Consider the following 22,555-nt stretch of genomic DNA (forward strand, 5'->3'; position numbering starts at 1 on the left):
ACTGCTGCCCTAGGCCAAGAACTGCACTTACTACAGCCCCTCTCTCTCCCTCCTTCTCTCTGTACCTTCCTGCATTTGGAGTAACCGGTTCCGTCTGTCTGGTGCTGCAGGGTGCAGCTTTACCTGAAGTCAGAGGTGACTGTCCCCCCGGGGGCTGAAGCAGTGCGTCAGAAGGAAAATGCCTCATTTTAGTGTTGCTGCCCCGAAGCGAACAACAGCACAGAGCCTAAACATACAATCAGAGCAACTTTGTGTCTTACCTGTCACATCCTATAGCTAGCTGTCTGTCAGAGACACCTTGTCAAAGGTCCGATGTATTTACTCATAGGCCTGCTCATTTTTATGTCATTGCTTCCGTCTTTAAAAAGAATATAGGATCCTAGAGATTGTTTGAGATTGACACTTATTATTAATAACAACATTATTGGGTCTAGTTGCAGTTTTTTTCTCCACAAATATGGGCGGACACAGTCATCATTATGCCACTTTTAAAAACCGTATAACAAATGGCCCTTTTGTGAGGGATGATTGAGTTCAGTTTACCTGTGTCGGCCCGTGCTACGCCCACCTTTGTCTTTTTGAACCAGTTTTGTTATTGAAGCTGTTGTAATATTATCTTGTTATACTTGTTAGTGTTTCTCTCCTGAGGCTGTATACGGGCGGCTGTGGCTCAGGAGGTAGAGCCGGCGTCTAATAATTGCAAGGTCGGCGGTTTGAAGACACTGAACCTCAAATTGCTCCAAGTGAGCGAGCCGGCGCCTTGCATGGTAGCTTGCCGCCATTGGTGTGTGTGTGAATGGGTGAATGAGAGGCCGTTGTAAAGCGCTTTGGAATATGGCGCTATATAAATGCAGTCCATTTATATCAAGTAAACATCTTGTAATGTATTACAATTAGGACTTTCTTAAACTTATTAGTACTTTTTCTTATTGCCTATTGTGTTTTGTTTTTATAATGTTGTATTCCCACCATTATATTTACACTACACTGAGGACCTGAGGCATTTTGTTGTAGCGTTTACCATACCGTTTAGATACCGTTATGTCTGTATCATGTGCATAAGATATATACACTTTGTTTTGATTTGCTAAAAAAAACATTTGACCCTTCTGTCAAACTCCTGGAGTTCGCTCTTTGGATTAATGTCCAACGGGGACGGAGTCCGCCTACAGAAAGGAAGTTGACAGCCTGGCTTCCTGCTGCAGCCAGAACAACCTGCCCCAACCGCCCCCCCCCCCCCCCCTCATCATGTGTGACTCCCCAGTAAGCAGTGTGGAGTCATTCAGATTCCTGGGGACAATAATCTCCCAGGACCTCAGGTGGGGGGAGAACATCACCTCCACCATCCAGAAGGCCCAGCAGAGGATGTTCTTCCTGCGGGCAGCTGAAGAAATTCAATATATCGCAGAAAGTGATGGTGGAGTTCTACACGTCCGTCATGGAGTCCATCCTCATCGATCACCGTCTGGTCCGTTGCCCTCGCTGAAGGACAGAGACAGACTACAGCGGATTATTCAGTCAGCTGAGAAGGTCATCGGCTGCAACCTGCCATCTGTCCTGGACCTGTTCTGCTCAAGGACCAGTAAGAGAGCAGAAAAGATCATCGCTGATCCTTACCGCCCCGGTCACCACCTCTTCCAAAGACTTTCCATCTGGAAAAAGGTTCAAAATTGTTTCAAGACCAAAACCGTGTGCCTCCTGAACAGTTTCTTCCCCATGGCAACGGGCCTCACAAACAAGTCCCCTGCCTCTCACTGACTGGGACTTCCACCCCCCACCCCCCTCTGTCACACACACACACACACACACACACACACACACACACACACACATATATACAGTATATATATACTGACAGCGTAATTTATATTAGTTTGACATTACTCTAATTTACAGCCTACATAATTATTGTTCTATTGTTCTATAATTGCCATTGTCTTTTTAAACTATTTTTTGCGTATATATATTTTTTTAATGTCCTATGCACCAACCTCACCAAGTCAATTTCCTGTATGTGCAAATATACTACATATACAATAAAAATACTTCTGATGATGATTCTGATGATTCTGATGATAAGGAGAGCATGCCCCCTCGATTCTTGTGGTGATACGGTTCAAATTTACATTATGACAAAACATATTACCAAAACACACTGATGTATTTGTATTTGTATAATTTAGTCAAATATTATGGGCCTGTTACGTGTTATGGAAATACTGTTGTGGAACACAAAATGGTATGATATATTATATGCTATGTTATTTATGTAGTTATGGGTCATGATATGTTATTTATTCTCAAGCAGATTTGTCTTCAATGACAAGAGGTTGGCTTCTTTTCACCAACCCCTCTTCCACTCAGTTCTTCCAACCTCCCCATCCACTTAGCTATCCTATCTCTCTCACTCTATCCCTCTCACTACCACAGCACAGTTTCCCCCCCTCCCTCCCTCCCTCTCCCTCTCTCTCACTCTATCCCTCTCACTACCACAGCACAGTTTCCCCCCCTCCCTCCCTCCCTCTCCCTCTCTCTCACTCTATCCCTCTCACTACCACAGCACAGTTTCCCCCCCTCCCTCCCTCCCTCTCCCTCTCTCTCATGCGCTGGTATAGTTGACAGAGAGCAGCAGCTGCTGTGGGACAGTGGCTGTGCCGCTGCTACCGAACCTGCTGGGAGTTCCGCTGAGAGATGCCAACTGTTCTATATCTGTCTGGCCACGGTGATGGAGAACTCAGGTCCTGAGTCTGACCCTGGGTCCTCCTGGCCACGGGGATGGAGAACACAGGTCCTGAGGCTGACCCTGGGTCCTCCTGGCCACGGTGATGGAGAACACAGGTCAACAACAACAACAACAACCAAGCTTACCCTCCAGTGGTAGCCTAGGCTGGCCTGTGTTTGACAACAATCAGAATGCTTTACCTATCTCTTGGACTTTGCTTGATGTGGTCACTTAACAGAGAATAGTATCAGCAACATTTTACCATACTGTTGACCTCCTGACCCCCCACTGGGTGGCTGTGAAGTCCTTTGGAATCTGAATGTGTGAGGGATTGATTGTAGGTGTGTCTCAAAACTATTGAAACCAAAAGTCTAGGTCTCCCTCCCTCGTCTGTTTGAGTGCAAATCTGTGGTAATTGTAATGCTGAGTGAGCCATTGAGAATAAGTGTCAGTTGATAGTGGTGATGAACAAGACAAGAGCATTGGTCTTTGAGCTCTGAGGCAATATTCATTTACACACACAGGCCTTCAGAGGAGCAGTGTGGAAACTTTTAGTACAGAGGATAGCTAAATATGCATGACACATTTTCAGAGTAGCCTAGAATTAGGCTGCGTTCGTTTTAAAAACAGATTGTCTTATTGAATTAGACTGCATTCGTATTAAAAACCAGATTGATGAATAAATGCCCCCTTTCCAGATAAACATGTTGTGATAAACAAATTCAAAGATTTTGAAAACTGCCATAGAGCGCTTGAGGAAATAACGCGCTCTCTAGTAATGCATCGCAACATTGTATCATATGCAATAACATATTCACTGTTTTGAATTGGTTTCTTGTTGGGATGGGGTCATCATTCCATAGTAGTGGATTCTCTATGTCACGGCCAATTCGGAATAAGAGAACCTTCGCGCAATCTAGAGTGAATCACACTGACTTTATTTGAATCAAGTTATCTTTTCACATACAAAAACAGACATTGTTTGCAAATGTTTTCGCATTCACTTTCACACGACATCGTGACGTAGGCGACAGGCGGGGATAGTTTTCGGCTGAATTGTGTGTGATTTGAGGGTTCGAGCAGGGAGGGGTGAGGGAGCGGGGGCAGCCGCCCAGCCTGGCCGCCTCCCCGTGTATAAAAGCCCAGCCCCGACCATAACTCTGTCTCTTTCTGTACCTGGCGAGGGGTAGCAGCTGTGGCCGAGGCTTATAACACCGGTAAGTGCGCTTTTTTTTGGCCTTAAATGAGTTTGGAAAGAGGGAAGTTACTGAGTTTGGGCTCGTTCCCCCCCCCCCTTTGGAGTAATAATTTACCAAGATGGGTAGTTCTTGACTTTGATTATGTAATTGTTTAATTGGGCCTAACCTGTAGATTGGAATTGTTACGTATGTGGTGTTATGTTCGAGGCCTACTCCTCTTAATTTTAAGTGAATGTACCGCTAAATGTCGGACTAGTGTGGTTTTTTATTTATGTATGTATGACCAGGGAACTTTTCTAGTCTTAAATGTGGATAATGATCTCCACTGGCTGGGGGAGGGGAAACTGTGGGGAAAAACGAACAAAGGATAACGAAGCAAAGCGGTATGAGGATGGAGAAACGGGAGTGTGTATCCTATCCTCCGTGCTTTCTGAACAACTGTTGAGAAACTATTTGGAAGGACAGGTGTCGAGTTGTGGGATGAATATTTGGGATATCTTTGTGGAACTTAACACGACGTGGCCCATGAGTAACACGTGTCCCGCTTGGCACGCCGCCGACCCGGGGCCCATTGGCCACCTCCTGATCGTTAATCACGCTTTTACCGAATCGGATGTAGTCCGGTAGTCAATCGGGATGAATCATTAAAATTGTTGGCACCCCTCAAACATTCCCCGTCATGCGATTGTGTTTGATGCCCCCTGACTATGCTTAAAGAAATGTGAAATAATTCCTCGTAATACATTGAAACAGCTTGTGCGCTTTTGAGTCAACTAAATGACTAAATAAGAATTTGAGTCATATCCGTTTTGGGGCTGTTAAGTTTCAGTGTCTCATGGAGTTGATTTTTCTTTTCTTTTAGAAACTAAGTAAAGCAACCATGGGAAAGGAAAAGGTCCACATCAACATCGTGGTCATTGGCCATGTCGACTCCGGCAAGTCCACCACCACCGGCCACTTGATCTACAAGTGCGGAGGCATCGACAAGAGAACTATCGAGAAGTTCGAGAAGGAAGCCGCCGAGGTAAGCGTTTTTTTGTTGACTAAATTCGTGTCTTGTGAAGTTTGTTGTAGCACTTTGGATTAAAGATGGCGGCATCGGCATGCTTTATTTGAACTAGCCAAGCCGGTAGGGTGGGTGGGTGGCGGGTGCGCGCATGTGGGGTGGGGCTTGCGCAGGGCCTGACGTCGGTCATGACGAGGCACTTTGGGAAGTGAAGGCTGAGGCCTACAAGGCATAATATAGAATATAGCCTTTTGCCTCATTGTGCCAGCTGTGAATTGAGTTATGTATTAAGATGAAAGGAATTGAAATGTGTAATAGAAAGTTATTCACTGTCATGATTTGTTTCCCCTTCGTAATATTTGGTCAGTTGTGCCATCTCCAAGTCAGTGCTAGTAGTAGTCGTCTATAAAGCCTGTGTAATTTTTCACATTCATGTAATCATTTTCATATTCTATTTTTATTTTTTTAGATGGGCAAGGGCTCCTTCAAGTACGCCTGGGTGCTGGACAAACTGAAGGCAGAGCGCGAGCGTGGTATCACCATCGACATTTCTCTGTGGAAGTTTGAGACCGGCAGGTACTACGTCACCATCATCGATGCCCCCGGACACAGGGATTTCATCAAGAACATGATCACAGGAACATCTCAGGTAAAGATCATCACTGGTACCCCTCAGACGTTCACCCACACTATTTGGCGTATTTCAATTGCTTCATATTGTTTCAAAAAATCCTCCCCCTTTAGGCTGACTGCGCTGTGCTGGTCGTTGCCGGTGGTGTGGGTGAGTTTGAGGCTGGTATCTCCAAGAATGGCCAGACCCGCGAGCACGCCCTGCTCGCCTACACTCTGGGAGTGAAGCAGCTCATCGTAGGAGTCAACAAGATGGACTCCACCGAGCCCCCCTACAGCCAGAAGCGTTTCGAGGAAATCCAGAAGGAAGTCACCACCTACATCAAGAAGATTGGCTACAACCCCGCCACTGTCGCCTTCGTGCCCATCTCTGGTTGGCATGGGGACAACATGCTGGAGGCCAGCGCCAACGTAAGTTGCACAACCATCATTTTACCATGTTGTGGTAGAATGGAATGGCTGCATCTATTACAGACCAAGCAAGACTCGAAGCTTCAAGCCTCAACCGTTTTGTCTTGCCATTGCAGATGGCTTGGTTCAAGGGATGGAAGGTCGAGCGCAAGGAGGGTAACGGAAGTGGTGTGACGCTGCTGGAGGCCCTGGACTCCATCCTGCCCCCCTCCCGCCCTACCGGCAAGCCCCTCCGTCTGCCCCTGCAGGACGTCTACAAAATTGGCGGTAAGTACCGTGTACTGTTAACAAACGGGCACGTGTAACGGTCGACGGGCACGCTAAGTTTCTTGCTTATTATGAGATTGTTGGTTTTAACTTTTCCACCTTTCCCCTTTCCTCAGGTATTGGAACAGTACCCGTGGGCCGTGTGGAGACTGGCTGCCTGAAGGCCGGTATGGTTGTCACCTTCGCCCCCGCCAACGTGACCACTGAGGTCAAGTCCGTGGAGATGCACCACGAGACCCTCACCGAGGCCGTGCCCGGCGACAACGTCGGCTTCAACGTCAAGAACGTGTCGGTCAAGGACATCCGTCGTGGCAACGTGGCTGGAGACAGCAAGAACGACCCCCCCATGGAGGCTGGTGTTTTCACCGCTCAGGTTGGTCAGGCTCCGTTGGTGCCCGCTCTTGTTAGAACATCTTTGTTATTGTGTCAAAGTTTGAGCTGTCGTACTCGTGTCCTAATCTAATCACTGCTTTGTTTTCATAGGTCATCATCCTGAACCACCCCGGCACCATCTCCCAGGGCTATGCCCCCGTGCTCGATTGCCACACTGCTCACATCGCCTGCAAGTTCAGCGAGCTGAAGGAGAAGATCGATCGCCGTTCCGGCAAGAAGCTTGAAGACATGCCCAAGGCCCTGAAGTCTGGAGACGCCGCCATCGTTGACATGATTCCCGGCAAGCCCATGTGTGTGGAGAGCTTCTCAGACTACCCCCCACTTGGTAAGCCTTTGCCCTTTTCTAACGAAAGCACAATTGTTATTATATCAAGTGTGGTTTTTTATTATTATTGTTTTACCTGACATGGTACTAATTGTTGTTTTTGTTTTGCAGGTCGTTTCGCCGTGCGTGACATGAGGCAGACGGTTGCCGTCGGTGTCATCAAGGCTGTCGAGAAGAAGACTGCCTCTTCCGGCAAGGTGACAAAGTCTGCCCTGAAAGTGGCTAAGAAGTGAATTCTGTTGCCCCAGGCTGTCCCTCAGGTGACAGAGTCTGCGGCCCCGCATCCTGCAGAGTCTCGGAACCTGACTTCTCTACTTAAGGACTGGTTAATGCTGATTAAAACTCATCGTAAAAGTTTTCGCAGGAAAGGAAACCAACATGGAATACACTTGTGGCAATGTCAATTGAATGACGGGGCCTCTTTCAGTTGTTAAAAATTTGAGTTGAAAAATGGTTTAGAACTGCACACCTGTTCCACATGTCACAATTAAGAAAGCTGCTGGTAACTAATAAAGGTCTTTGAATTTCTTGACCAAACAATTATGCTCTCTTTCCTCTTTGGGGTAAGGGGGTGGTTGGGGTTGGGGTTTGGGAAACAAGTGAAACACTGACTCTCCTCTGCAGCTGTTTGACCACATGTTATCTGACGCCCCTGTGCCCAGTCTGATGGCTCTCAGCCTGACCAATCGCAGTGCGTGGAAGCCCCAGCGCAACCAATGGCACCCACTTATTTAGGTGACAGTTAGCAGGGTAGAATCTTACCTCCCGCCCCCCCCATAGTACCGGTATATAAAGCAATGTGCGATCGTATTCTGTCCTTTTCTCCGGTCTAAATCAGGGATAACCTTTAGCTGTCTTGTCCACAGGTCAGTGAAATGTACGTTTATATATCATCTTTACCCGCTGCCTTTAGTCATTGTATTATTATCTTAGCAGGATGAAATGAATGGGAATCATCGTACGTTTACAAAGGATGACAATGTCGCCGCTAGCTAATTCGTTAGCCCTTATTTGACGCATCAGATATAGTCATAGACACGGGTGGTGAACGCTGCTTTAGCTTGGCTTGTTTTTACCAATGGAGGCTGACTACCGGGACCGGCTTTTCTATGGATTGCAGAGCTTGTCGCAATGTCAATGTCCCGTTTCATGTTAGCCTAATAGCCTCGCTTAGCTTGTGGAAACCTTATGCAGCTCCAGACCTGGGGGGTGTTATAGAAGTGGTTCTCTTGACCAGACGTGCTGCTATAACACCGGTGTTATAGCAGCACGTCTGGTCCAGAGAACCACTTGTCATTTAACCACCTTGCGAAATATCTTCAATATCTCCGTCACAAGGACGTTTTAAGTTGGATTATATGTTCATCCTGCCACTTAAAGAGATGTTATAGAATTAACATTTAGTTTAATTAAATTGTCAATCATCGGATTGTCGAGACTTAAAACACTTTAACTACGGTGTTTAATGTAATGTTGGGCTAAACAGTCTTAGATAGAAAATGTTCTGTGTAACATTTTGGCCGCGTGCACGCGCACACACGCCTTTAACGGTCAGGAGAAGCGCGTGTCCGCGGCCGTCTCAGACAACATGGCGGCCGGTCTCAACATGGAGGCGGAGGGGGGGTGGAGCACGTGGGACGCGATTCACTACAAGTCCGTTATTTTATTTTTTGTATTTTATTTTTTTAATCTCCCCATCGCTGTAGTTAGTAGTTGCCTTTTTTTACCTGTAGTTATTATTACTGCTGTTTTTGAATGCTCTGTATGCTCCCTGCAAACAAACTACATTGTATTACAGCATGGATGGTTATAAATTATTTCAACATCGATGGTTATATCCATTTTATTTTCAATTATTACTTAGTAAACCATCATGGGAAAGGAAAAGATCCACATCAACATCGTGGTCATTGGCCATGTCGACTCCGGCAAGTCCACCACCACCGGCCACTTGATCTACAAGTGCGGGGGCATCGACAAGAGAACTATCGAGAAGTTCGAGAAGGAGGCCGCCGAGGTAAGTGTGTTGGGTGTCCAGAAATAAACTCGTATTAACTCAGGAGGAAAATCTGAAGGGTGTGGTGTGGGTTGGTTGAAACACTGGGATTTGTTTGACACGAGCGTCACCTTCCGGACAAAGTTGTGTATTGCCGTCAGCTATGCGTAAGAGGTCCTAAACAAGCAAACAGACGAGTATGTAGGCAAAACCAACATTTTACAGTTATAGAAGCGGGTATTTCATATAATAAACTTAACACTTTTGGTTTCGAGGTCAATGATGCATCAAATAAGTAAATGCAAGCATCTAAAGATGTCAACACTTTACAAAAGCATCGTAAATATGTGGTATTTGGTATACTGCTTGCAATCTATTCATTCCGTTAGTATCTAGTTTGGCATGATTGAGCAGCTGTTTGGACTCCCTTATCTTCATGGAATAGCAGTTTATGTCATGTCAGTTGGTCTTCTGTCAAGTGTACATCAATGATTGCATTTCAATAGACTCAGCTGAAATAATTAGTTTAAAGTGCGTACATATTAAATGTTTCTGACTAAATTAACACGATGAGGAAAATGTTGAGTTGTATCCCCTCAAAACAACACACGTGTAGATATCTGAGGAAAAGAAAGAAAGATTTATGTCTAAAGCCCAATTGATTCTCTGTTTGCGTAGATGGGCAAGGGCTCCTTCAAGTACGCCTGGGTGCTGGACAAACTGAAGGCAGAGCGTGAGCGTGGTATCACCATCGACATTTCTCTGTGGAAGTTTGAGACCGGCAGGTACTACGTCACCATCATCGATGCCCCCGGACACAGGGATTTCATCAAGAACATGATCACTGGTACATCTCAGGTAAAGATGATCACTGGTACCCCTCAGACATTCACCCACACTATTTGGCGTATTTCAATTGCTTCATATCGTTTCAAATCCTCCCCCCTTTAGGCTGACTGCGCTGTGCTGATCGTTGCCGGTGGTGTGGGTGAGTTTGAGGCTGGTATCTCCAAGAATGGCCAGACCCGCGAGCACGCCCTCCTCGCCTACACTCTGGGAGTGAAGCAGCTCATCGTAGGAGTCAACAAGATGGACTCCACCGAGCCCCCCTACAGCCAGAAGCGTTACGAGGAGATCACCAAGGAGGTCAGCGCCTACATCAAGAAGATTGGCTACAACCCCGCCACCGTAGCCTTCGTGCCCATCTCTGGTTGGCATGGGGACAACATGCTGGAGGCCAGCGCTAACGTGAGTAGCAACAACCATCTGTCAGGGGTGCAAACTTGTCACCTTTTAGCCGTTTCAGCTGTTTTTACCTCAAAATAGGTCAACAATTTTCATAAATGTTCTTTGTTTTCAGGCAGAAAAAAAAAATGTTGTCATCTTTTTGGGTCATCACCAGTTTGTATCCCTGATCTGTAATGAACTCAGGCCTGTTAAGGTTTCCCTCTGCAGTGGGACCACAGGGTCTCCAGGTTATGATGATGATGATGATTATTATCATTAAGATTATTATTAAACCCTTATTTAGGCAGGGATACTCCTGAGACAGAGGTACCCTGCTTTACAAACATGAAATAGATCATAAATATACATTCACATCCCCACATAATCTGTTTAATTCAGTATATATTAATTACAAAGTCAATATACTCAATATGATGAATTAAAACATACATTTGTCTGAACATAGATCCTTTATCAAGGTTTTAAACTGATAAGTGATTCTAAGTCTAAGTTCTAATTCTAAATTCTATGTTCTAGTTCTAATCTAAGTTAGAAGGATCTAATTTGAGGACGTTTTGAAGGTCGTTCTAAGTACTCTGGGGACAGACACTTTGAGGCTGATTTACCTAGTTCAGAAAAAAACAGTCGACTTTGAAGTTTAGCCAAACTTGGGACCTAAAGTTTGGGACTACGGAGAGCCATGTCGGCCATGATAAACACAAGCATGACTAGCAATGACCTCTTGGTTTGCTCTGCTTCCTGTTGCAGATGACCTGGTTCAAGGGATGGAAGGTGGAGCGTAAGGAGGGTGGCGCCACTGGTGTGACCCTGCTGGAGGCCCTGGACTCCATCCTGCCCCCCTCCCGCCCTACCAACAAGCCCCTCCGTCTGCCCCTGCAGGACGTCTACAAAATTGGCGGTAAGTACCAACCCGTCCCCCTCTGTTTGTTTAAACAGGATGGAGACATCAGAGCGTTGCTCGACTCTCCGAGTAGGTTTAACTCTCTAATTTACGGTTCTTGCTTATTCTTGTTTGATTGTTGGTTTTAACCTTTCCACCTTTCCCCTTTTCCTCAGGTATTGGAACAGTACCCGTGGGCCGTGTGGAGACTGGCACCCTGAAGGCCGGTATGGTGGTCACCTTCGCCCCCGCCAACGTGACCACTGAGGTCAAGTCCGTGGAGATGCACCACGAGACCCTCACCGAGGCTCTTCCCGGCGACAACGTCGGCTTCAACGTCAAGAACGTGTCCGTCAAGGATATTCGCCGTGGCAACGTGGCTGGAGACAGCAAGAACGACCCCCCCATGGAGGCCGGCAACTTCACCGCTCAGGTGAGTGAGGGGGGGGGGACGGATACGATAGAAACATCTAGAACCATGTTTACCTTTTAATGTTTTCACATCTTTCTGCTTATTTTACATGGATACATCATGCAATCATTATGCAATTATACAAATACATTCATATTGGCACTCACGAGTCTAGTGAGTCTACACACGCTTGAGGTTTGTTAACATCCTCCTCCACCCATGTGGCTGTAGTTATTAAAGGCCCCGTCTCCCCTGGCTGTCTCCCCCCCCCTAGGTCATCATCCTGAACCACCCCGGCACCATCTCCCAGGGCTACGCCCCCGTGCTGGATTGCCACACCGCTCACATCGCCTGCAAGTTCAGCGAGCTGAAGGAGAAGATCGATCGCCGTTCCGGCAAGAAGCTTGAAGACATGCCCAAGGCCCTGAAGTCTGGAGACGCCGCCATCATCGTCATGGTGCCCGGAAAGCCCATGTGTGTGGAGAGCTTCTCAGACTACCCCCCCCTAGGTGAGGAACACACTCCCGCTTCAGTCGATTACACCACACTCGACAGGACATGCAGACACAACAGAGCGATCATGTTCATATCATTTCACTTCGTCAGACTCACTGTTGTCAGGGACGTCCTGGCTTGAAACATCAGCCAGGAGATGATTTCGAGATCCATCTTATCTCTTATTCATCTCAAAATCTTCCCGGCTACACTACCCACCTCTGCTTCAGCACCGACCTGAATGACCCAAGACGGCCATTTTGTTCCAGAACATTAATGAACATTCCAGAACATTAAGCACACAATGACTGTTCGATTGTCTGTGAGGAGTTTATAATAGTTGTTTAAAGTAATACAATAGTTGTTTATTTTATTTATTCAGGGGAGTCCCTGTCCTGATGACAAAATATATACACATCACTATTATTTTTTTATTATTATTATTATTATTACTCTCAAGATTTCTAAAAGGACACAATTTACACAGGCAATATTGTTTTTTACAGACAACAAGCATTGTTCAAAATTGTTGAAATTGTATAATAAATGCTGATAGTGTCTAATGCCAGATAGTAACCGTGTCACTTCCTGTTGTGTCACAGGTCGCTTCGCCGTGCGTGACATGAGGCAGACCGTTGCCGTGGGCGTCATCAAGGGCGTGGAGAAGAAGGCCGCCGGCAGCGCCAAGGTGACCAAGTCTGCACAGAAGGCCCAGAAGGTTGCTAAATGAAGTAGTGCACCAGACCTCCAGCCAGCCGGGGCATCGGCCCCCCACCCCCCCGCCCTGCCTCAGCACCTGGGCTCTCTCATTAAGGACTGGCTAATGCTGATTAAAACCCATCGCAAAAGTTTTCGCAGGAAAGGAAAACCAACGTTCGAAGAATCTGCTTTAGGGAAATGATGATGTTGATGATGATGATGAAACCAAAAATAAAAACAATGATCATTAATTGCCACAACACCTTGTCTTGATTCTTATGAACCAATTGGAATCATCTACTTTTGGGGGTGATATGACTTGCTTGTGTTTACAAAACATATTTAGATAATTGTCCCGATTTTTATGATTTTGAGATTGATTTGTGCAGAATACACTGATTGTCGTTTTATTTTAAACTTAAAAAAAGGAATGCGAAGATTTAAGTACTTAATTTCTATTCCTTTTGTTGTGATCTACAGAACCACCCGTAATGTATTGCAGGTGAAGCCTCTTAAGTCAGCTTGTATAGAACGCTTTCAAGCAAAACGGCATAATATTCTCTCTCTCAACGACTAGAGCAGAACTTGTATAATGACAGGATGTCAGATCCTGATGTCAATTCCTGACATCCTCTCACATCTCAGCTGCAGCAGCCACTCCCTTTACCAAGAAGTGGCACAAGAGAAAGTGAAAGTGGGTAGCTATAGGAACCGGTCTGGCACAGAGGAACAGAGAGTAAGAACATTGTGGCAATCTAGATCTAAGCAGGTAAGTCTGGTCTCTGGATAGCATTTATCAGTCTGTTTGTTTTATAATGCTGACTATATTCAACTGTACATTTATCAGTCTGTTTGTTTTATAATTCTGACTATATTCAACTACATTTCCGTGGAGCCCAACGATCTGACTGCCTGTTCAATAACTTGCTGAATCTAAATGAGGATAAAAAGGCTAGGAAATCTGGCTCAACAAATTAAAACGTACTGTATGTAATCAGTGTAGTTTTAAATTCCAAAGATCAAGTTTTATTGTTACGCTTTGTTGTTGCAGTACAATAAGGCATAATTCAAGATGGAAAAAGTGACAATAGTACAGGACATAAGTGACAAATGAGACAGAATACAAGTATCAGTACAACTAGAAATAAAATAGATAGTTCAAGTAGTAAAGTGGCTGTGAGCTTAAGGTTTAGGTAGTCCGTATACATGGGGTGTGTTTGGGGATGATCGGATGCTTGGACTCTAACCTGAGTTTTGAGCCACACACCTAAATAGGGTGACCAGACAGCATTCTTTCACCTGAGAAATATTGCCACGTTGTAGTTTTACATTTACATTTGACATTTTTGGGATTTAGCAGACGCCTTATTCCAAAGCGACTTACAATTAATACATTTGACTAAGCAAGTGAATCATCAATCCACCAGTCGTATCAGGAAGAGTAATCTTGCTCAGGCCCGGGGCCATTGGTAGTCTCCGTGATAGAAGGAACAAGTTAACCCAGCAAGATGTTGAGAGGCTAATTCATGCTTTTATATCAAGCAGACTTGATTATTGTAAATGGACTGACTTATATAGCGCCTTATTCCAAAGCGCTTGTGGTATATTTTACTTAACACACACACATGCATGAACTGTATATAGTATGGGCCTGTATTATTTGCTTTTGGCTCTGTAAGAAAGTCTCCTGACAAGGGGGTTTTATGACCTAGCATGTCCTTTTGGGCCATATGCTCAGGATACTGTCCTTATTATGGTCATCTGAGGAATGACTTCCTGTGAATCTGCCCTAACCTTTGACCTGGAATAACATTAGCCCAGAGTGACATCATATGTGGGTGTCCTTCTTTCACACCTGGGTCATCTTCTACAGTAAAGGTGATAGGCTATTATTTGAAACTGTATTTACATATCATTGTTTACAAATAGGGGAGTGGGGCCAGGGGGCTGACCCCTTCTCTTTGACATTCCAGCAAGCTCTCTTCACCTCAGCCTCACCAACAGCATCAGCTACCTTCACTGTATTTCTGTAACCATTTTTCTTTGTTTAATAAATAGTCTTAGAATTTAGAAGTTTACTCGTGATCTATCTCAAACAAGTTACTTGAGTTAAGGAACAACACACTTTACAACTGCCTCTCATTCACCCATTCACACACACATTCACACACCAATGGCGGGAAGCTACCATGCCACACACCAATGGCGGCAAGCTACCATGCAAGGCACCGGCCCGCTCATTGGGGTTCAGTGTCTTGCCCAAGGACATGTGGCCAGCCGGGGATCGAACCGCCGATCTGCCAACCTTGCGATCATCAGACGCCGGCTCTACCTCCTGAGCCACAGCCGCTCTTTTTACTGGTCTTTTTTTTTACTGGTCTTCCTAAAAAAACAATTGAGAATCTACAGCTGCTTCAGAACTCAGCAGCTAGACTCTTAAGGCCAATGCACACGGCGTGCGATTTTGTCGGACGACAACATTCGATTCTCAATTCACACCACCGAAGTGTGTGGGTGTGAATGGAGAATCGAATGTTGTCGTGCGACAATATCGCATCGCACGCCGTGTGCATTGTCTCATTCAAAACAATGGAATCGAATTCGCGGTGCGACAAAATCGCACGCCGTGTGCATTGGCCTTTAGACATTTAAGTGACAGCTGAAAACATATCTGACAACCTGACATACAATTACTAATACTTTTATTTTTCTACACTTTTTACTTTAAAAAAACTATTTTATAGTTTATTTATTATTACTATTGTGATATGGTTGTGCTGAACTATTCATTATTGTGATATGGCTGTGCTGAACTATTCTTTTTTTAAATATTTTTTTTAAGGTTATTTCTTTCAGAGTGGGGCAGTCCCACTCATATTTTTCATTTTATTGGATAGAGATAGTGAAGGTAGACAGGAAAGTAAAGAGGAGAGGGCATGTCAGCAGGGCATGGGCCGGATTCGAACCCATGCCGACATGGGCATATGTGTGCACTGTAGACCGTGGTGCTAGACCACTGGACCACCCCAGGACATGAACTATTCATTATTGTGATATGGCTGTGCTGAACTATTCATTATTGTGATATGGCTGTGCTGAACTGTCAAAGCACTTTGAGCTCCATAGTCTGTATGAAAGGTGCTATACACAAAAGTTATATAATTATATACTATGATAATAAGTATTATTATTATTATTAGTGTTGCTGTTGTTATTATTATTGTTATTATTATTATAATAAATAAATAAAAGTTAATGAGTCATAAACAATCAGAGTATTCTATGATAATCATCACCCTCTTCTGCCTCTGCAGTTCTAACATGGCAAAGGCTGGAGATGGACGGATCCCCAGAGAGAAAGGAGGGACCCCCAGAGAGAAAGCAGCTAGCCCCAGAGAGAAAGCAGCTAGCCCCAGAGAGAAAGCAGCTAGCCCCAGAGAGAAAGGAGGGACCCCCAGAGAGGAAGCAAGGAGCCCCAGAGAGAAAGCAGCTAGCCCCAGAGAGAAAGGAGGGAGCCTCAGAGAGAAAGCAGCTAGCCCCAGAGAGGAAGCAAGGAGCCCCAGAGAGGAAGGCCATGCTGGGGCAGGCCAGGGGCAGGAGGGAGACGTGGCGAGGCAGAGGACACAGCAGACAGGTAACAGCACAGGGCTCTGTTCAGTCAACCACATTGTTCAATGTGGAAATAGTTGTTTTGTAGACTTAGAAAACAGTCCAAACAGTATTAGTAAACCTTTATGTACAGTTTACAGAGGTGTCATTAAAATACACAACCAATCACATTGAATTACATTAGGCATTACATTAGCCTACTAAAAACAAACACATGACATTAGCCTATATTTCAAACAATGACACACAATTAACACAATATAATCTAAAGGTAATCAGTCAAATGACTAGCAGTGTTGTTACAAATGTGTGTTGGGGGCGACGGATGTTGTCCTTTTTCACAGAGTTTGAGTCTCATTTGAGAGACGTGCTGTCTATAAAGGAGATGTACGTCATTTGTGTGAAAATTTCGAAAATTCTGCCGCCTTGATTCTGCCACAGTCCAGGAGCCCCCTGCAGAACCCCCCATCTCCCCAGAACTGGCCCGGTGGATCCGGCTCCGGGCCAAGGACCTCAAGATCCGCCAGAGTGACCGGCAGTGGGCAGTAGAAGTGGTGAACCACCTCCGCGACAGCTTCCTGTACTTCCTCAAGAACAGCAACGAGCAGCCCTACTTCCAGTCAGCCACGGTGCTCAGTAGTGGCAGCTACTACGAGATGGTGAAGGTGGGTCTAGTCTAGTGCCCGGGGGGGGGGGGGCAGGACGAGATTTGAAGGTGGGTCTAGTGCCCGGAGAGGGGGGGGGTGGGCAGGACTGGGCAGGGCAGGGCAGAGCAGAGCAGGACAGGCAGGACAGGGGGGGGGGCAGTCAGGGCAGGACAGGGCAGGCAGGTAGACATGTCTACCGCCACCAGCCTCCACTCAACACAATATATATTATGACATGGTTGTAATTTTAGGGACAGTCCCACAGACCTGGGTGAAGCCTACTTCTGAACAACACAAAAAAAGTTTTCTCGCCAAGCAATGATGGAATTTTGTTTTTCTTGGCTCTAGGCACAGGGTCAGCTTTAAGCACTACTCCTAGGCATGTGGGCATGTGTGCTCTGTAGATCGTTGTGCTAGACCACTGAACCACCCCTGGCCACCTCATCCCCCTTAAAAGTTAAAAGTGTTGGTCTACTTTGTTTGTGCCAACAGATACACAACGCGAACGAGTTTGACATGATGATAAAACTCCACTCTCCGAGTCGGCTCAGCTTCACTGAGCTAGACCAATACAACGGCTTGTTCTACCAGATCGCCCTGCTACGGCCCACGCGCACGGAGATACGAGCGTTCCTATTGGAGGACGGGCTCACCCTCTCAGCCAGCAAGATCCTGAGTGAGATGCACCGTCTGGTCCGGAAGTTCATCATATCTTACAAAGGTCTGGTCACCGGTCCAGCCCCACCTCATCAGGGGCCTCATGTAGAAACATTGCATACGCACATTTTGGTACAGTATACAGCATAATGGATCTACTGTTGGTCTGCAGGTGACCTGTCTCACTGTCAGCATGTGACCTGTCTCACTGTCTGCATGTGACCTGTCTCACTGTCTGCATGTGACCTGTCTCACTGTCTGCATGTGACCTGTCTCACTGTCTGCATGTGACCTGTCTCACTGTCAGCATGTGACCTGTCTCACTGTCTGCATGTGACCCGTCTCACTGTCTGAATCTGACCTGTCTCACTGTCTGCATGTGACCCGTCTCACTGTCTGAATCTGACCTGTCTCACTGTCAGCATGTGACCTGTCTCACTGTCTGCATGTGACCTGTCTCACTGTCTGAATCTGACCTGTCTCACTGTCTGCATGTGACCTGTCTCACTGTCAGCATGTGACCTGTCTCACTGTCTGCATGTGACCCGTCTCACTGTCTGCATGTGACCTGTCTCACTGTCTGCATGTGACCTGTCTCACTCTCTGAATCTGACCTGTCTCACTGTCTGCATCTGACCCAGGGACGCGGGAAGGGGGGTGCTGAGGGTGCTGCAGCACCCCCTAGCGGCAGGCAGAAGGAGCTCCACCTGCCTGAATTTAAAAAATAAAAATATTATTCAAACAATAAGTTAAAACAATATAATAACTATTGTTGCTTTTGGGAATAAAAATAAATGTGTTTTTTGTAATAAATGTAAAAATGTGTTAGTTTTAATGTTAGTGATCACATGGTCATATCTTGCTAGGGAATCTCTGAGTTCTTTAGCAAAAATGCTAAATCAGCCAGAACAATTGAAGTGGAGTTGGAAGAAGATGCTGATGCAGTTGCTTGCTTCGCTTAACAACACTCCCATTAATGCTCTACTGTCGGACGTTGTTGAGAAAGAGCAACAGACGGCCAGAAACGTATTAGAACTGATATTCAGATCCATCCGATTCTTCGGCAGCGAAGGGCTTCCGTTAAGAGGCAATAACAATCGACATGGAGTGCTGTCTGTAATAATGGTCAACATCATGTTTGTGGACATTGTGGGACACTGTGAGCTGAGTGGAAATTACTGTAAATTCCAACACATTGTTGGTAAAATATTTAACGTTACGTCGTTGTAGTGTGTGGGTGCGTGCGTGCTTAACTATTATTGCCCGTGCATTGGGGCCCGTCGTTATGCCACTGTGTGCGTGTGAGCGAACGAGCAATCAGCGAGAGGGAGGGAGGGAGGGAGGGAGGGAGAGAAATCGTTATAATTTTTTCCCTGGCAAATTTTTTCCCTGTAGCGTATATAGACAGCACCTCAGCACCCCCAGTCAAAATACCTTCCCGCGTGCCTGATCTGACCTGTCTCACTGTCTGCATCTGACCTGTCTCACTGTCTGCATCTGACCTGTCTCACTGTCTGCATCTGACCTGTCTCACTGTCTGCATGTGACCTGTCTCACTGTCTGCATCTGACCTGTCTCACTGTCTGCATGTGACCTGTCTCACTGTCTGCATGTGACCTGTCTCACTGTCTGCATGTGACCTGTCTCACTGTCTGCATTTGACCTGTCTCACTGTCTGAATCTGACCTGTCTCACTGTCCGAATCTGACCTGTCTCACTGTCTGCATTTGACCTGTCTCACTGTCTGCATGTGACCTGTCTCACTCTCTGAATCTGACCTGTCTCACTGTCTGCATGTGACCTGTCTCACTCTCTGAATCTGACCCGTCTCACCCGTCTGTATGTTCTGGCTGGTTTTCCACCACCAGTCCCAACAGGTGAAGACTTGTACTGGGTCGTCAACAAGAAGCGCCTCACCTGTCCAGCGGTGACCCTGGGCTTGTTCGAGAGGAACAACGGGACAGAGGAGCTGCTGTCACTGGACTTGGTGCCGGCCCTGGAGGCCCAGGGGGCGTGGCCTGTGGCCGCCCGCGACGGCCCCAACGTGGACGACTGGCTGGGGAAGAAGACCCGCCGCGCCTTCATCAACCGACCCTGCTACTTTGTGCCTAAGAGACCCCCGGGACGCAACCTGGACGAAGCAGCTAAAGGTTTAGCAAAGATTTGATATAAACCCCTCAAAAAAAGTTCGGAAATGCTTTTTTTATTGATTATTCCTCCCCTTTAATAATACCAATTGGTATTGTATTTTATATCGTTGGAAAGCCTGATTAGTCACCTTTACAATGAGAAAAGAATATTGCAGGGGATTTTGGCAAAAATTTGGGCCGCTACCCACACGTTTAGCTGTGCTACTCATTCCATGAATGTATGATCCTTACAAGTTGTACCTCATTGTAAAGGTGACCAATCAGGCTTTCCAACGATATACAATACAATACCAATTGGTATTATTAAAGGGGAGGAATAATCAACAAAAAAAGTGTTTCCGAACTTTTTCTGAGGGGTTTACTTTGTGGCAGTTGTGATACAGTGATTGTGTGATCATGACTGATAATGTCGGTTGGCAGTTTTACGTTATGATAACTTGCTCCTCGCTGTGTTCGGCCTCCTGTGCAGAGAGCTGGAGGATCTCCTTCTCACACATTGAAAAGGAAATCATCATGGTTCACGGGAACAAGAAGACATGCTGTGAGAGCGCGGCCACCAAATGCTGCCGGTCAGATTTAAAACTTTCTTGAACTCAATCAGGCTTCATAAGAATAACACGACATAATAATAATAATAATAATAATAATAATAATAATACATAAGGAATAAAATCCCTTTTTCTGTTTAATGCCGATAGTGAATAAAGTAACCGACAACTTGTCAACATTCTAGAGTGCCTTGGGTGACTTTATTCACCAGGAATGCATAAATTACTGCTTCATTTTGTAGCCAATCAAGAGTGTTGTTGCTAGGTAAAATACCACATAAAACACTCTGTAGTCTCGGTGGAGAGTGTTCCAGAAGTCTTTGTCTGACAGTTAGTGGAAGTTAAGAAACAAAATCTGTTTGATGAACAAATTCCTTCCTTCCTTCTCTTCCTCCTACCCAACAGTAAGCAGTGCTTTAAGCTCCTCAAGTGTCTGATCGAGGGGCTGAAACAGCGTTTCCCTCAGGAGCTGGACGCCCTGTGCTCCTACCACGGGAAGACTACCTTCCTGCACACGCTCTCCGTGAGGGGCCAGGACACCCTGTGGCAGCCCGGCCAGCTGCCCGCCTGCTTCATGCACCTGTTGGGGGCCCTGGAGGGCCACGCCCGGAGCAGCGTGCTGCCCCACTTCTTTGTCCCCACCTCCAACCTCTTTGCCCCGCCGACCTTCCCACGCAAGACCCTGGTGTTCCTGACTAAGGCTCTGGAGGAGCAGAGGAGGGAGGGACTGCCCCTGCTGATGCCCCCGGCTCCTGCCCCACCGCTGGCAATAAAGCCTGCCAGCCCCCCCCGGGCCCTGCCCGGAAACGTCATAGATGGAAATAGAAACATGGATCCATCCCGTGGTCCTAAGGCCTCCCCAGGCCCTAAGGCCATGGGGTCTTCCATGGTCCTCCAGGTCTTCCATGTAGGGGTTGTGTTTTTGATTGCATTTTTTGTTGGTAGTGTCCTCCGGCTCGTACTGTAGCTGTAGAGACTTCTACTCTCATCATCTGTGTTGTTAAAGCACAATGTTTTCTGCCTTTGGGCACTATGCCAATGAACTTCACAATGTACTTATATTTCTGAGTGCAGGGCAGAAACCACCAGAATATCCATATCACTACATAAATACTTAAAGCGTTGTTTGTTTTCATGTTACAATTCTCAGTTTTGTTTTGTAACTGTTGTATAAAAGAAATAAGGCATTTGAGTCTGTGCTTTATCATGAATAAAGTCACAGTGAATAAACGGCCCACACCTCGTGCCTTATTACATAAATGTGTGTGCGTGTGTGTGTGTGTGTGTGTGTGCGCACGGGATGGATACATGTTTCTATTTCTATCTATGAGGTTTCTTTTTCAGCGAAACCTCTTGTTAACATCCATCTAGGCTTGGTTAAGTTAGCCTCAATCACATTTCTATAGCTGGCAACATTTCTACTAAACTTTTGGCTGATAAGTGACAACTTTATTTTCGAGCCGTTACTGCAGTCGTTTAGCTCATTAGGCTTGTTTGACTTCAAAATTAAATTGACTAGAATTCCTAAAACAGGCGTGGTCTGACGTTCAGGGTCAGGGTCAAAGAGGTCCTTATGAGCTTTATGTAAGCTTGACACATGTTTGCCAATTAACTTAAATTACATTTTCCACAAAATTCAGAATGGGCCTGTAGCTGTCACAACTCCGCCCCTGGATCATCAGCCTTCAATCAGTGGTGCCAGGTGTGGCCGGTTAAGACCGCGACTGGCTCCTACTTAAGCCATGCATCTGCTGCCAGTCAACGCCAGATCGTAGCCTTCTTTGGTTTGTTTCATACCGACGCTTCTGCCCCCCGTGTTTCCTATTTTCCTGTCAACCTTTGCCTTACCCTGTTCTCCCCCCCCGAAGGAAATCCAACCTGCCGACCACCTGACTACCTGCTACCTGCCTGATCCCCTGCCTGCCTGACTACCTGCTACCTGTCTGACCCCCCGCCTGTCTACTGACCACTCCGCCTGCCTGATCCCCTGCCTGTCTGACTGCCTGACCCCCCGCCTGTCTGCCGACCACTCCGCCTGCCTGATCCCCTGCCTGTCTGACTGCCTGCCTGCCTGTTCTACCAACCTCCAGCCTACTTCCCCTGGCACCCCTACCCTTATCAATAAATAACTATTTCTGAAACTACCTGTTCTCTGGTGTCTGCCTCTGGGTTCCGCCCTCTGGTCGTGACCGTAGCTCTTTTTTCTGATCAATCTCCCTTCATTTCATGGATGCGAAACATATTTACACTAGTACAAATGC

General features: G+C 46.2%; 3 protein-coding genes across 4 annotated transcripts; all 3 read left to right on the top strand.

Annotated features, from left to right (window-relative positions):
• The first annotated feature begins 3,824 nt into the window (after window positions 1-3,824).
• On the top strand, window positions 3,825-7,490 carry LOC308158679 (elongation factor 1-alpha, oocyte form). The gene is made up of 8 exons (XM_080532368.1): window positions 3,825-3,939; window positions 4,784-4,945; window positions 5,397-5,576; window positions 5,672-5,968; window positions 6,085-6,235; window positions 6,352-6,608; window positions 6,719-6,953; window positions 7,065-7,490. Exons 2-8 carry the CDS (start codon window positions 4,802-4,804, stop codon window positions 7,184-7,186), a joined length of 1,386 nt encoding a protein of 461 aa, XP_080388494.1. The 5' UTR covers window positions 3,825-3,939; window positions 4,784-4,801; the 3' UTR covers window positions 7,187-7,490.
• Window positions 7,491-7,784: 294 nt separating this feature from the next.
• Window positions 7,785-12,919, top strand: eef1a1l2 (eukaryotic translation elongation factor 1 alpha 1, like 2). Of its 2 annotated transcripts, none has more exons than XM_080532366.1 (8): window positions 7,785-7,819; window positions 8,818-8,970; window positions 9,628-9,807; window positions 9,901-10,197; window positions 10,945-11,095; window positions 11,254-11,510; window positions 11,764-11,998; window positions 12,587-12,919. In XM_080532366.1, the coding sequence occupies exons 2-8, from the start codon at window positions 8,827-8,829 to the stop codon at window positions 12,712-12,714; spliced, it is 1,392 nt and encodes a 463-aa protein (XP_080388492.1). In that variant the 5' UTR covers window positions 7,785-7,819; window positions 8,818-8,826; the 3' UTR covers window positions 12,715-12,919. The 2 variants fall into 2 exon arrangements, with proteins under 2 accessions (XP_080388492.1, XP_080388493.1); XM_080532367.1 differs by having other exon boundaries at window positions 7,802-7,830.
• Window positions 12,920-16,004: 3,085 nt separating this feature from the next.
• LOC308158326 (cyclic GMP-AMP synthase) lies at window positions 16,005-22,222 on the top strand (the record flags this gene model as incomplete). The annotated part of the gene is made up of 7 exons (XM_080531918.1): window positions 16,005-16,317; window positions 16,734-16,957; window positions 17,432-17,660; window positions 19,465-19,746; window positions 20,216-20,315; window positions 20,700-21,201; window positions 22,163-22,222. The coding sequence occupies 7 exons, from the start codon at window positions 16,005-16,007 to the stop codon at window positions 22,220-22,222; spliced, it is 1,710 nt and encodes a 569-aa protein (XP_080388044.1).
• Between the last annotated feature and the right edge of the window lie 333 nt (window positions 22,223-22,555).

The sequence above is a fragment of the Nansenia antarctica genome (genome assembly GCF_963989245.1).
Source record: "Nansenia antarctica genome assembly, chromosome: 5".
Lineage (NCBI taxonomy): Eukaryota > Metazoa > Chordata > Actinopteri > Argentiniformes > Microstomatidae > Nansenia > Nansenia antarctica.

Coding starts and splice junctions, on each gene's coding strand:
- eef1a1l2 (XM_080532366.1), top strand. CDS start 8,827: ATGGGAAAGGAAAAGATCCACATCAACATCGTGGTCATTGGCCATGTC. Junction 8,971..9,627: donor TCGAGAAGGAGGCCGCCGAG/GTAAGTGTGTTG, acceptor CTGTTTGCGTAG/ATGGGCAAGGGCTCCTTCAA. Junction 11,999..12,586: donor CTCAGACTACCCCCCCCTAG/GTGAGGAACACA, acceptor GTTGTGTCACAG/GTCGCTTCGCCGTGCGTGAC.
- LOC308158679 (XM_080532368.1), top strand. CDS start 4,802: ATGGGAAAGGAAAAGGTCCACATCAACATCGTGGTCATTGGCCATGTC. Junction 5,577..5,671: donor TGATCACAGGAACATCTCAG/GTAAAGATCATC, acceptor CTCCCCCTTTAG/GCTGACTGCGCTGTGCTGGT. Junction 6,609..6,718: donor CTGGTGTTTTCACCGCTCAG/GTTGGTCAGGCT, acceptor TTGTTTTCATAG/GTCATCATCCTGAACCACCC.